Below are 15,412 nucleotides of genomic sequence, written 5' to 3'. Positions count from 1 at the left end.
CCGAACGTGTTGATAAACAAGTGGAGATGATGTACAACAAATTCCTCACAAGGGGATACAATCGGCAAACAATTGATATAGCACTGAATAAAGCTCGGTTGGAAGTTAGCAATACTATGAGTGCTCAGACACCAGTAAAAGCACCTAGATTGACGTTCCCGATGAAGTTTAATTCGGCTAGCACCAAATTGGCGCAAGCGGTGAATAGGAATTGGAATACCTTGACAGGGGATCCAACCTTACCAACAGTCTTTACTCAAAAACCGATGTTTTGCTATAAAAGGGAAAGAAATTTGCGAGACATGCTAGTCCGCACTGATCCAGAACAGAGCTATCTGCGAGATCAAAGTCAATTTCTTAACCCAGGATGCTTCCGTTGCCTAGGATGTGTCACGTGTGGGCACTTGATCCCCACAAAATCATTTCTTCATCCACACACCCAGAAGAAATATTTAATCCGACATCGCATTTCGTGTAAAACCGACCATGTTATCTACAAGCTGTCCTGCCCCTGTGGATTGAATTACGTGGGGAAAACGGATACACAACTTTGCGAAAGAATTCGAGGGCATCGCTCGAGCATACGGACAGCAATCAGGGATGGCCACACAGATAAACCAGTGGCACGTCATTTTCTTGAACAGAAACATTCGTTGACAACTCTCAAATGCATTGCTATTGACCATATTCCAGCGCCCAGAAGAGGAGGGAACCGATCTGTAGCACTACTGCGGAAAGAGGTCTTTTGGATCCGAGAACTCAACACACTGGCACCGTTAGGACTTAATGAGAAACTGTCCTACATATCCTTCCTTTGATGGAATAAGCACACCTAATTTTTTAATTCTAATTAAGAATCTCTCTGTACTTCATATGAATCCATGTGCCCTGTGATCAGGCCTGATGAGTTAATGTATAAATATTTCACCTCTATCATCTATAACGCAGCTTAGAAGCTGTTGACTTTAATATGGAAAATAAGTCATAAAAAATAAGTTATAATTGTAATGATTTTGGTAGAAAGTACTTCACATTTAGGCTGAGAAATCCACACGTCAGTACAGAGAGTAATTAGTTTTTAAACATCTAGTATGTGATTCACGTCTTTTATATTCTTTATTATTTATATATCACTCTACAACCCCAAATAGCGTATTGTTCCCTTTTTCGATAGTGTACCATCAATCACATGAATGGCATAGAATGATACCTAATATCAATATATGTCACTTGAACGTTAATTATGATTAGACGTGGATATATTGGCACACGGCACTTAGAGTTGAGATTAATCACACATTTATATACATTTTAAGTTTTTTTTCATATAACTATGTCACATACATATTCACTGCTTTGAGTATGGTTTGATATTTCTAATATGATGTTCAGCACATATCGTCTGATAAGTATTTAGACCATATAATTTGGTCCATACATGGAACCACGTTCCCTTTAAAAGCATTTGACTATATTTCAGATAATAGTTCACATTAGATTTCACTTAGATTAGTACATATAGATTATGGATTGACATGACACTGTAAATTTATGGTAAAGCTTTGTAAATAGTTGTCACTTAGGTACTTTGGTAAATTAAGTAATTTCTCACATTATCAATGTCATAATGTATATATATTTATTTTTATGCAGTTCACTGATCTAATTGGACACATGACTTGGCTTCATATTTCAGGTGTATACACGTAACCATAGAGATGGGTACGGCACGACCGATAACCGGAAGTGCTATGTGTGGAATTATAATAGGTATTGAGGCAACTATCCACACTACAAATTTCGTGAATGGAGTCATATAGTATACACATTTCCCTTATGTACCCTGCTTATTTAATGGGGGTACTTAGCCAGGCTCCTTGTCGTAGGTGTATACACGTAACCATGGTGATGGACACGGCAGTTCCGATACCCGGAAGTGCTCGGTGTGGAACAGCCACATAGGAATATGAGTAATCGAGATTGTCTTCCGCACTGTAAATCTGGTGAATGGGTGTATATGCACTTGATGCACTTTATTGATTCCAGAGTGCTCATAGCTGGGCTTTAACGTATGCCATTCAGCAGATATAGATCGGAATGTGGTGAGTTGTTGATATGTCACCATGGTGATAGATGGTGACGTGGTTGACTCTGACACACCGGAAGGGGGAGTATCGAGAATCACACTTGCGCATTGGGGAACAGACCACGCTAACACACAGGTGGTGGAGGTTAGGTAAGTTAAGTATTTCCTATTTAAACTGAATGTTGTTACATTGTATTTTGTGTCCTGATGAAAGTCCACAGTGGGGGACTGAAACGTCGACCTACAGACATTATGGAATAAAAGGTTTTTTTACTTTTTATTTATTTTCAAAGTCCTTGAGTGCTGGCCTTCTTTTGCAGTATATATATATATATATATATATATATATATATATATATATATATATATATATATATAGATATATATATATATGAAATAAGAAAATGTACTCCCCAATCGTGAAGAAACCCCTGAATCCCTACATGCACACCCGGAAGTGAAACAGGAAGTGAAAACACCGTGGTCATGCGTGTGTGATGACATGGTGTTGCTAGGATACCGATAAACAAACACAATTATTGGATCAGTATAAAGTTCTGGGGTGTATATATCGAGTGTGCCAGTGAAATGCATGGAATCTCTTCATGGACTATCTATCTGTTATCATAGAAATATAGAAATGTAAAGTGCAAAGTGCAATAAGCAAAAAAAAATAAAATTAAAAAGATGTGAACAGCAAATAGAAAAAAATGGTGTCATCATATATACTATGAAGGTGTCACTTAATACCCAATAAGAATAGTGACCCAGAATAAGGTGCGTTAAAAGCATTTCACATACCATATCAAGATTATGGGCATTACTTAAAATATCTTATAATGATTATAAATCAATTTAAAGAGGAGAATCAAGCTATTAAGGCAAAGACTCAGAACACAGAAAGAACAGAAGGCATGCAAATAGAAAAAAAATTGAGTCAAAAGAAAAATACAGCACATCATATAGATGTCACAGGCAACATATCTCTAATAGAATACATTCTATATACAATTATAAACATCTCATTAAATCATAGATCTCATAGATCTCAGAAGCTTACAATATTAAGACTAAAGCAATCAAAAAGCATATCTAAACTGAAAAATATATATACGACTTATCAAATATTTACAAAAAAATAACCAAAAAAGATAAAAACAGGCAAAATTAATCAACAAATGTACTAAAGTAAACCAAATAAAAATACTAATAAAAATAAAAATAAAAAATAATAATAATAATAAAATAATAGATAAAGATGAAGAAAAAGACAAAAATAATACAGAAACATGGAGAGCACAATATTTTTGTTAAGTCCTCTTGGTGTCACTGTGTCTAATCGATGAATCCATTGTGCCTCACATTGAAGTAGCTTCTTTGATCTATCGCCTCCTCTAGGCATCGGGGGGGACATGGTCAATGGCCATAAAACGTAGCACAGGGAGTCTGTGTTGCATATGTAAAACATGTTTGGCAACTGGCTTGTCGCTGTATTGATCCCTAAACGCTGTAGTTATGGTCGACCAATGTCCCCTTATGCGTTCTCTTAATGTCAAATCGGTCTTACCCACAAATGAGAGTCCACAGGGGCATGTGATCATGTATATCACATGGTCAGTGGTACAAGTGATGAAATGTGATATTTTGATTTTTTTCTATTTTCTGTTCACATCTTTTTTATTTATTTTTTACTTATTGCACTTTGCACTTTACATTTCTATATTTCTATGATAACAGATATTCCATGTATTTCACTGGCACACTCAATATATACACGCCAGAACATTTTACCGATCTTATAACTGTGTTTGTTTATCGGTATCCTAGCAATACCATGTCATCAAACATGCATCACGTGACCATGGCATTTTCACTTCATGTTTCACTTCCGGGTGTGCACAAAGGGATTCAGGTGTTTCTTCACGATTGGTGAGTATATTTTCTTATTATATATTATACATTGACCTTGAGAAAGACCCAAATGGGTCGAAACGTCGGCTATTTTTTAATGCTATACCTATTGGAATAAACTACTTTTTTTTTCATCTACCAAGTCCTTGGAGTGCATCTCTTTATTTCTGTTTATATATATATATATATATATATATATATATATATATATATATATATATATATATATATACTAATATCACAATACAGTTAGAACGAAATGACACACATATATATATATATATATTTTTTTCATTATTTATTTTTAATTTTATTTTTTAACATATTAATTTTTTTTTTTTACTATATATATATATATATATATATACACACACACACACACACACACACACACACGTCCCAGCACTCAATGCTCCCGGTCTTTTAATGCTCTGGTGCTGTCACCAACCAAATTGTATACGATACCAATAGAGAGCACTCAGGAGTAGAGATGTTGCGAACAGTTCGCCGAGAACTGTTCGCAACTATTTGCCGGCGAACATAGCGTGTTCGCATTCGCCGGCGAACATAGCGTGTTCGCGTTCGCCATGGCAGGCGAACATATGTGATGTTCGGTCCGCCCCCTATTCGTCATCACTGAGTAAAGTTTGACCCTGTACCTCACAGTCAGCAGACACATTGCATCCAATCAGCAGCAGACCCTCCCTCCCAAACCCTCCCACCTCCGTCACTCAATGAGGACGAATAGGGGGCGGACCGAACATCGCTTATGTTTGCCCACCGCGGCTAACGCGAACCCGCTATGTTCGCCGGCGAACTGTTTGTGACATCACCACTCAGGAGTCTTTCAAGGTAAATTTAATCTGTTGCTTTATTGAGCAATTACAAATTCACACAACGTTCCAGTCGACATTTCAGTCTGTAAAATACTTTTTTCAAGACAATTGTGTATGTGAGATGGATACCTTTTATACAAAAAAATGCAGTGATCCTATTTGGAGGTGAACAGGTGAAATGTAACAATGGATCAGAGTGATGTCATTAATGATGTAAACATGTTTGAATTATATAATAAATCGAAGTAAACCCTATGTGTAATCGGTATGTGAAACATACTCTCGTGTAGATAAGTCAGAAAGTAATAAAGGATAAATAACTATAAAAATAAAGTATATACACATGTTTCAACCCTAACCAAGGGAACATGGATACATAGTACATATCATCATTAGCTAAATATTAACTCGATTATATAGCAAAATATTGTCAGTGTAATTTACGAAGCATTATACGATATGGACTACTTCCATCATGACGTTACGGCAAATGACTGTAATTCTGTAAAAAAATAGCTCAATCATATATTATCTGCTAGGTAAAAAACAATATAATGAGTTCTTCTCATTTAAACCGGATGGTGATAATGTTTCCAACGTGTATATCCAGAAAGCCTCACGTCTGAGTAACAGTCGGGGTGCCAGGTTATCCGTTACAATTAGGTCCCCCCCCCCTTATTAGTATTTAGGACCTCCACCAACCGCTCAGGGGTGGGGGCCAGGACATTAGCGCCCCCCCCCTTATTTTACCGTAGGGCCCCCTACCCACCGCTCAGGGGTGGGGTCAGGCGGGGGGACATTAGGTCCCCCTTTATTAGTATTTAGGGCCCCCACACACCGCTCAGGTTTTTTATAGTGAGCAGAAACAGGCATCTCACTGTATAATAGACATGCCCCTACTCACGGTAGATTAATAAATAATCTTTACTTAGTATTAGTAAATTTGGCTGAAAGACCAAGTTAGGTCTGTCAGCCTTTTAGTAGATAACTCCCTAATTCCCACGGTATTAGAGAGCTATCTACTTGTTCATTCCTGTCATTACATTGACTGGCCAAGCAACTTACATTTTATATGAATGGATGTTACTTGATTGTTGTAAGTGTTGCAAATGCTTACAGCTGAATCCTGGCTATGTTTGTATACTTTTTATTTAAAATTGTTTACAATGTAACATTCTTCTTCTTTCACTGGGTAAGTATATTAGTACTTAGGCAATACTGTGCTTCAGCACTTCAGCACTTCGTCAATTCAGTATTTTCAGAAGTACCCGAATGTCCGAATTGCCCGAAATTCGTCCGAATTCATATTCAGACTGAAACAAATTGCACATGTCTATAAACGAGTAAGAACGTAAGTACCTGGTAGTGTGGCTGGGTACCAGGTTAGGTAGGTTGAGTAGTTTCTTGCCTGATGGCAGTATGACCATAGGCCTAAGTAGAAAAATTTAAAGAATTGAACACAACAAGGGCGTAGGGCCGTGAGCTAATCATAATAAATCGAGACCGCGTTAGGTCTTGTATGAAAGGTTCCGTAATGAGTAGATAACTATACCTTGATTTGTTGTCCAGGTACTTGGATGAGCGTAACTGTTTTTTTTTATGGAGAAACCGGAGGAGGCCTAGAATAAATCTGGAGCTATGGATTAAACCCATTGAATATTTTATAATTAGCGAAGGTTGTGACCGTATGTTTTAAATAACCAATTTATACTGTGGCAAGTTTAGAGTGCATGTTGTTTTGAGGCCTAGACATGGTTGAAACCAAAGTGAGTAAATACTATACCTGGGTTTGTAAATACAAGAACTTGAATTTTATAACTTTTTGCAGAAATACAAGAAAAACGAGGCAATCTGTGGAGCCAAAGAAATGTAACAGAGGCTAAAATTAATGACTGCGTAAACTGAGGAGAAAACATAGCAAAATAAAATGAAAATGTGGGGTTTACCAGTATTACCCCACAATTTCCAAACCTGGATGCCATGGCCAACAGCTCCAAAGCAATCGTTCCCGGTAGATCGCTGCCAAACCCGTGGTAGACGCCGCGTCTGACCATCTGGTTGGAGAAGTGTCAGACAATCCCGGAAGGAACATGCTTTTACCATGCCAAGTGGTTAAGAAATTTCCCCTCATGTGCAGGTCTGCTGTTGCTGGGGTGTCTAGGGACATCCTCTGATTGTCATATTGGAAGTGTGGAAAAAAGGGGAATGTACTCTGGATGTGAAAGTGTGGTCTTGTGGTATGATTGGCATGGCAAAATTAAGGAACCTGGTAGAGATTGTAGTTCCTTGCAGTTGTAAGTACTAAGCAGGAGGTAGTGATTGATGTAGTTGAGAATGTTCCCTATTTGTCTTGTGGTAACTTGCGTGTATGGATGCCGACTCAAGTCATATGCCCAGTAATGTGATGATAGTGTCTGGGCCTTCTGTTTCTTATGGGGTACTGGGACGCCCAAGTGGTCAACCAGACTATGCTGCCGTGAGGCTTCTAGTGAAAAATATGTTATCTTTGATCAACAAGAAGTCTTCTAGATAGTGTATGACTGTAAGGCCTCTGGGTATGTTATCATAACCTGCACATAGTATCTGCGAATATCGATAGTAGGCTAATCTGTAGCCCAAAAGTTGAGCGGGGAAAGGATTGCCCATTTTATGCCATGTAAGTGCCAGTGTGTAGGGTAAATGGTAGCCGTTTACTGCGTTGTTGATATTGGTCAAACTTAACCAAGCTTCAACCCATGCTTGAGTGATAGCTGTAAAGGTAGATCAATGGTGTTGTATAGTAAGGAAACTTCTCGGAGGGTATGAGGGAGTTGAGACTTGGGGTAGCGGAGGTGTGTGGTGCCAATAAGTCTATGGTTAGTCTTTGTTTAAGGGAAGATTTCCTTGTGACAATACCAATGTGTTTGTGTTTGGTGCCATGCTGTAAATGCCATGCTGTAAATGGTGGAGATTGGAAGACCCGTCTGCAAATCTTGGCTATGAGTGCGTTTACAGCCAATGGTTCTGTTGTGCTGACTAAGTGAGGGCATGCTATATTCCTTGAAGGTGTATTTATGATACCTGTATGGGAGCCCTTTGAAGCTCCAGAGTCTGGAAGGGTGATGAATCAGTCGTGTTGAAAATGCATTGGTGTGTACAGATGGTGAGTACATTATTTGTAAGTTGTATTGGGACACATGGTTTGTCATGTGCCCTGAACCATTTGTACATATATGCAACAGTCTATATGCAATGCAACTACTCATATCAATTGTCTCTGGTAGTTCTGAGGTGCTGGTACCTGGAGCCTGAGAGTGCTCGTACATTTGTTTGGGACAAAATCCCTTCTGTATGGGTACCTGCACCAATAAACCTCTCTACATATACCAAATGCCAACCCAACCAAGGGATGGTCAGTTCCCGATTTAACTGGAATCCCTGGATCTGACCATCACAGTTACACCATCATACATATATATATGCCTTGCTTCCCCAATGTGCTGGGATCATACGTGCAGGGTTAACGTCTTGTGTGTCATAAGAATTGATTGTACCAGGTAACTGAGTTTCGGTTGGTGCTGGTTGTACAGTAGCGTGAGTACCAGCCTTGTGAGGGCTGTGGTGACCGACTCGAGATTGCCAGTCTGTCATAATTTTGTGGCTCATGAGTTTGAGTGATGCTAGCATGGCCTGGGTGTCACCTGAGTTGGTGTAGCTGGGCCTTCCCCTGCCTCCGTGTTGTCCGTTGATGTATGGAGGAGTTTGAATAACTCTGCTTTCCTTGCTGTGGCAGGGTAGGGGATTTGTCACCTCCCTTGGCCGGTGGTAATGTGTGGGATCGTCCAGGATCTGATTGCTGCTGGACTAGCAACATCTCCTCTGCTTGAAGGTGTATCAATTCTAGCCGGGGTGCTAGGAAGAGGTGATTCTTCACCATATTTTTGAGAAATACTTAAATAACAATAAAGATTGCAATTATTATTTGTACCCAGGGGTCTTGTACTGGCTTGCTAGCTAAGCCGTAAGGCGAAACGATTAGGCTTGGTGTTTTATGGTGACTGGTGAGGCCCTGCTAGTTGCCAAGTGGCTTGAGAGGCTCTATCTATGCTTGGCGCGAGGGGATTTTGTGTGGCCACTGAACGTTGTGGCAGGATGTTGGCTTCTATGTGACAGTAACCAGAAAATAGGAAGGGGAGTGACAGGTGAGGCCCTCTCTATGATACAATGCGAGGCGGCTAGCTCACGAGTGGCCCGAGGGGTGTATGCCTCCGAGTGTGAGGCTGGGTGTTGGCCTCGCGGGACCACTAACCAAAGCATAATGCAGAGAAAAAAGGGGGTAATACCTATTGGGCCCTAGAACCCTAATTGCCAGTACACTATTATTATTCCAGGGAAGGTAGTAACTTTTTTAGTAGTAACTGTAACCTGAATGGATAAAACCGTATGGCATAAGGAAATATGTCATAGACCAAGCTTATCTTAATACGTACAGTATATGTGAAAAGTAAAGTGCCGTGATGTGTAAATATTAAACATCGTAGCCATACTGGTTAAATATGTATCAACCCTAACCCATTAAGTGCTGTATGTACAAGTGAAAAAGTGGTCTGTCCCCACCTTGTATTTTGTATGTCTCCTTACTAGGGGAAAGTCTGTTGTGTGAGCAGCGTGCTGTGAAAAATGTATGTGAGCTATATTACCCGTTACGTATATACAGATGCATCTGCTACTGTGTAATGATATATATTTATACCAGATGTTGATATAGTACTTGCTATGTGGAATGTTGTATGTCTTATTGAATGGTAGGGGTCATTGAACAAGGTGTTGCAAAATGCCAGTGCACTGGAGATCTGCCGAGTGCCCTATAGGTGGCAGTGTAGTTGGATACTGATTGGTATGTGAAATGTTGTTTGTCTACTGACCTATAGGTGTCAGTGTTTTGGTGTTTGTAAAACACCATGAAAATTGTCAATGTACTTGACAGACCTGTAGGTGGCAGTGTTGATAGAACCACTGTTGATCTTGATGTGAAATGTAAATTATTGTGAATTAAACCTGAAGTTGAGCCTGTGCTGGAGTTTAATTTATGCATTATGGTTATGTTTAAAACAATCTTATGTGTAATTTATATTAGCTGGTAAATTGTATATGACATGTGAAGACAGTTTTGCTGTTGACCAGTAGGGGTCAGAAATGCTGATTGTATGGTAAAAAATACCCTTTAACCCCTTAACCCCATTAGGACACAACTTCTGGAATAAATGGGAACCATGACGGAATAGTTCCGTCATGTGTCCTTAAGGGGTTATGGACCAAACTTCTGGAATAAAAGGGAATCATGACATGTCAACCCTTAAGGGGTTAATCCTACCGTTTAACAGATAGGGGTCAGTATAAAAGCGAAAATGCTGTAGTTAGTTTGTTTGCTTATGAAGTGAAATAAAGTCTGATAAGCCTGTAGTATACCGATTGACCGGTAGGGGTCAGTGTGTAGGCGCAAATGCAGTGGTTCGTTGGTTTGTACCTGCAATGCAATAATGTCTGAGAAGCCTGTAGTACACTGAATGACCGGTAGGGGTCAGTTTGTAGGCGAAATGCAGTGGTTTATTGTTTTGTACATGAAATGCAATAATGTCTAAGAAGCCTGTTGTACACCCAAAGACCGGTAGGGGGTTTAAACAAATGATATGCATGAACATACAATGGTTTTAGAACAGACTTAGACAAAATGCAGCCGTAAAGTGAGGACCTGACCCGTGCATGGTGCCGTGGGACTGATGCCTGGCGTAACGGGTAGGTCAACTTATGGTTTGTGAGTCACTTGGACAACATCCACGGCGATGGATTGAAGAAAGAAGGTGGTAGGCCGGAAAAGCCTGTGGCTGGATTCCTGACACAGCTCAGCTTAGAAAACATCATGGAGTAATCAGGTGAAATGGCGTCTGGATGACCCGGAAGTGGAAATCATTCTGATGCTGACCTCAAGCAATATGAGTTAGGTAAGGGGTGTCCCTTATATAGGGGAGTGAATTAATTTAAGCCCCTCCCACAAATACAGGCCAAACGGCCTTAATACATATATATATGTAAGCAAGGAATTGTGCTGGGGGGGATCTATATACCTCCTCACATTTTGCAAGGTTCTTACTTTGTGTAATTAGACCCAGGGAAATGTGTTATTTTAAAATAAATATTGCACTTTAAATATGTGTATATTTGGGCCCTGGGGTGGAGCACTTGGAGAGTAGGGTGGGCCCGTGTTCCACTCCACATTTTGGAAGTTGCTTGGAACCTACAGGTGAGAAGTCCAGTTCCAGAGTTTCACTCCTAATTTACCTCACCTGAAAAGGATTGTTAATTACAGGTCCTATTAAGTACTCCCCTGCCAAAAGAGGAGAGAGATTGTGTTTTGATTTCTGTGAGTGGAAACAGAGAGCTGAAAAAACCTGAAACAGTAAGGTTGTTGTTTATGCTTATGTTGGGAAATGGACAAGCCATCAAACCCAGTTAGCTAATTATTGTGTTTAGTTAGTGCTCAGAAGAGCAAGGATTGTGTTTAATATATTTTGTTACAACCTTTTATACCTTACCGTGCATTTATTTTGGAACCACAATAAAAAAGAGCAAGTCCTTTTACCTCATCCAGCGTGTGAAGTGTGTGTAACACCCCAATCCCAGGACAAGGTACCAAGGAAAATGAGTACTTGTTAGGGTACACTGCACAAATAAGGTCTTTATATATGTCAAATGCCAAAACAAACTCAGGGATGTTCAGTTTCCGGTTTAACCTGGAATCCCTGGATCTGACCACTATCCTGGGAGGCAATTAGTAGAGATTCTAAGTTGACATCTTTACCTTCCAGGATATCTCTTTTTAATGTACGCTGGGATCATATGCACAGGGTTAATGTCCTGAGTGTCAGAAGAATTGATTGTACCAGGTAACCAAGTTTCAGTTGGTGCTGGTTGTACAGTAGCGGGAGGCCCATCCTTTGTGAGGGCTGTGGTGACCAACTCGAGATTCGACAGTCTATCGTTAACTTTGCTCATGGAGTTCATGAGTGAGGCTAGCATAGCCTAGATGTCACCTGAGTTGGTGTTGCTGGGGCCTTCCCCCGCCTCTGTGTTGTTAGTTGATGTGCGGAGAAGTTTGAATAGTTCCGCTTTCCTTGCTGTGGCTGGGTAGGTGATTTGTCAGCTCCTTAGCTCGGTGGTGATGCGTGGGAACTTCCAGGATTTAATTGATGCTGGACTAGCAACATCTCCTCCACGTGAAGGTGTTTCGCATCTAGCCGGGGTGCTAGGAAGAGATAGTTCTTCACCACCTTCTTGAGACATACTTAAATACCAATGAAGATAGCAATTATTATTTGCGCCCCAGAGGTTTTGTACTGGCTTGCTAACTAAGCGGTAAGGCAAAATAATAAGGCTTGGTGTTTTTGGTGACTGGTGAGGCCCTACTAGTTGCCAAGTGGCTTGAGAGGCTCTATCTAGGCGTTGGCGCGAGGGTTTTTTTTGTGGCCACCAAACGTAGTGGCAGGATGTTGGCCTCTCGGTGACAGTAACCAGAAAATAGTAAAGTGAGTGACAGGTGAGGCCCTCTCTATGATACAATGCGAGGTGGCTAGCTCACAAGTGGCCCGATGGGTGTATGCCTCCGAGTGTGAGGCGGGGTGTTGGTCTCGCGGGACCACTAAACCAAGCGCAGTGCAGAGAAAAGGGTAATACCTATTGGACCCTAATCCTGATTGCCAGTACGTTATTTACTATTCCAGGAAAAGTAGGATATGAACGTACTACGTGTGCAGATGTACGTACCTGGTAGTATGGTATTGAACCTGACAATCCGTATAGGTTTTAGTAGAACCTGTAACCTGAATGGATAAATACACCGTATGACATAATGGCATATGGCATAGACCAAGCTTATCCTAATATGTGCAGTATATACAAGAAATTAAAGTACCGTAACCTGTACATATTTAAACATTGTAGCCATATTGGTTAAAATATGTACCAATCATAACACATTGTGTGCAGCATGTATATGTGGGAAAAATACTCTGCCCCCCTTCTTTGTATGTCCCCTTGCTAGGGGGATGTGATATTTTATAAGCAGCGTGCTGTGTGTATGTGTTTGTGAAATAGATTATCGGTTACATATATGCAGAAAGTGACTGGCTACTTTATAATAATATATGTGTAAGTTATACCAGCTGGGAAAATACTTATGGGATATGTGAAACAGCTGGTTGGCTATTGACCGGTAGGGGTCAGTAATCATAAGGGTTTTTTCGACCTCAATTTTTAGTAGTTCTATTCCTTAGCATTCATTAAAGGTAGGGCCTCCTTCCCTTTTCTCATTGGCCATCCTCAGGCTTAGGACCCCTCATACCTTGAGAGTTCCTTCTAGTAGAGAGACTTTGCTGAACACAAATATGAGTATTTCAAAACAGTGAAATGTATCATGGTGATCATGTCACCAGTAAAAGCACAGTTTGTGTGTAAACAATGCAAAAAAAAAAAAAAAAAAAACTAATATGAACACTAACTTTTTGTGACATGGTTTGTGACTAAGTGGCTACTAAAAAAAGACTTGGTATTTTGAATACCCTGAACTTTAACAATTGCTGGGTTTGTGATTTTATCTCTACACTGGAAAATGCAGCTTTACAAATCTACTGTCATAATGCTAGCTAAACAATGGGCATAACTACAAGACTGATTCGTAATCCTTAATTTTTAAAATATAGTATTATTTTCATCGTGTGGGCAGTGCTTTATACACATTTACAAATAAAAAGTATGCATAATTATTTAAATACAAAGTAAATTAAAACATGGCAGTTATATTACAACAATAGTATGACAATCACAGTGAATACGTCAATACTATGAATTCTCTGAATAGCTACAGGTAATAAGAAGCGAACAAGACTGACCTGCAGACAATGAGATGGAGCTGAGTTTAACTTTGTACAAATTGCTACGCACCCTCCATTGCTGCAGCATTGGATATCCTGTTGCCTCGTTATACCTAACATCACCTAGAAGAGGTAAAAAAAAAAAAAAAAAAAAAAAATGTATATATATATATATATATTTTTAAATTCTTTATTTTTGTAGTGCATGTAGGTATAACAGTGAATGTGTGGTACCCCAACAGCATTCCAAACACATTTTAATGACTTTAATAACATTGGGGTATATAGATACTTTGCACATTTTTAATATATTAACATGAGGGGTCAACTGTATGAGCTGTAGCTTAGATGAGTGTTCAACGCTCAAAACAAGATAAAAATAGGTTAAGTTATGCATCAGGATTGTCAGATATTGATAAACAGTGGGCCTCTGAGACCTTTTAAGATTCAGAACTGTGCATTTTCATGTGGTTTGAGTATAACCAAGGTCAACAGGTGAGGTATAAGATGCAGGTACACATATTACGAGAAAACTAACAGATTACACTGCACTGGCAGGTTATACATGTTACTTAGCTTATCAGGACGAAGACAGCTTTTTAGTGTAGCCCTGTGCCATGTTGCTCATATTGGGAAATGATGAGAACTGAAAGTGGCAGTTAGGTATGCAGGCTAAACTAGACTAGCGAGTGTCTAGTGTGGGGCACGGTATTGCGCTATACTCCATCTTAGTAGACTGTAGAGCCTAGACTTAGTGTAAAACATGCTTAGTTAACAGGTTTGTGAATCAGGCTTATAAGAGTATGAAGAGAGTGCAGGTAAAAGATTAATAGACAGAGTAAACAACACAAATTAACAGATTAACAGAGCGAGCCGTATGTCTAGTGTTCAGCATTTGTAACTCTTAGTAAATATACTTGGTAAGTTAATGTTGGTATAAGCCTCTAAAAGCTGGCAAGGTGTACATGTTCACTGGTATGTGAAGGGTGTGTGATTAGAATGCAGAGCTAGTTTGTTTTGAGGGTTGAGTGGTTGCTTAGACTATATACCCTAGACTGCATAGATTGCCTACGTGAGTAGCTAGAGAAACATTTTTAATATATAGCATACAAGAAAAGTGTAAAAATGGTCTGCGTGCTAGGTCAGGGTTGTTATGAGTATGGCTATGGTAGCTTTGCTGTGAGTCTCTGGTACCAGATATCCCAGCGTCCCTTGATGGCCGTTAACCCACGCCGCCTGCAGGCTTTGAAGGTGAGTCTTTCACTGTGTTAGTCCAGCATGGTAGTCCTTGTGGTGTGGCTCTGAGGGACCATATGCCATGCAGGTGGGGTCTTAGTAGTGCCCAGGGGTTCAGTTTGTTGTGGCCGCAGGGCCCGGCGTCTCCACTTCGGGGGTCAGCTCCGGTAAGTGTCCTCGTGGTGTATGGCCGCGCAGCTCTCTGTGATGCAGCATTGGCTTGGAAGCGGTGCTTAGAGCTGCGTTGGTAGCCAGGAGTTTGGTCGGATAAGATGTTTGAGAGCATCGGCGCCTTTTCCCGCCTCGAGGCCCTTCGGTGTCTACGCTGCCGGACAGCCATTTTAGAGGCTTGGGGTACTTGCCTGTAGGAGCTGCATCTCGCTGCTGGACGTATCCAGGAGGCTACCGTTCGGACAGCTTGGCGGTGGGTTGCCCCT

General features: G+C 40.3%; 1 protein-coding gene across 1 annotated transcript in view; it reads right to left on the bottom strand.

The window, feature by feature from the left end:
* Positions 1–15,412, bottom strand: part of ASTN2 (astrotactin 2) — a 925,983-nt gene that overhangs the window by 338,057 nt on the left and 572,514 nt on the right. The window contains exon 13 of the mRNA XM_063432386.1: positions 13,758–13,862. Coding sequence (XP_063288456.1) covers positions 13,758–13,862 — 105 coding nt within the window. The remainder of the gene's footprint in view (positions 1–13,757; positions 13,863–15,412) is intronic.

This window comes from Pelobates fuscus, chromosome 9 (genome assembly GCF_036172605.1).
Source record: "Pelobates fuscus isolate aPelFus1 chromosome 9, aPelFus1.pri, whole genome shotgun sequence".
NCBI lineage: Eukaryota > Metazoa > Chordata > Amphibia > Anura > Pelobatidae > Pelobates > Pelobates fuscus.
This window is presented reverse-complemented; position numbering and strand designations above follow the sequence as displayed.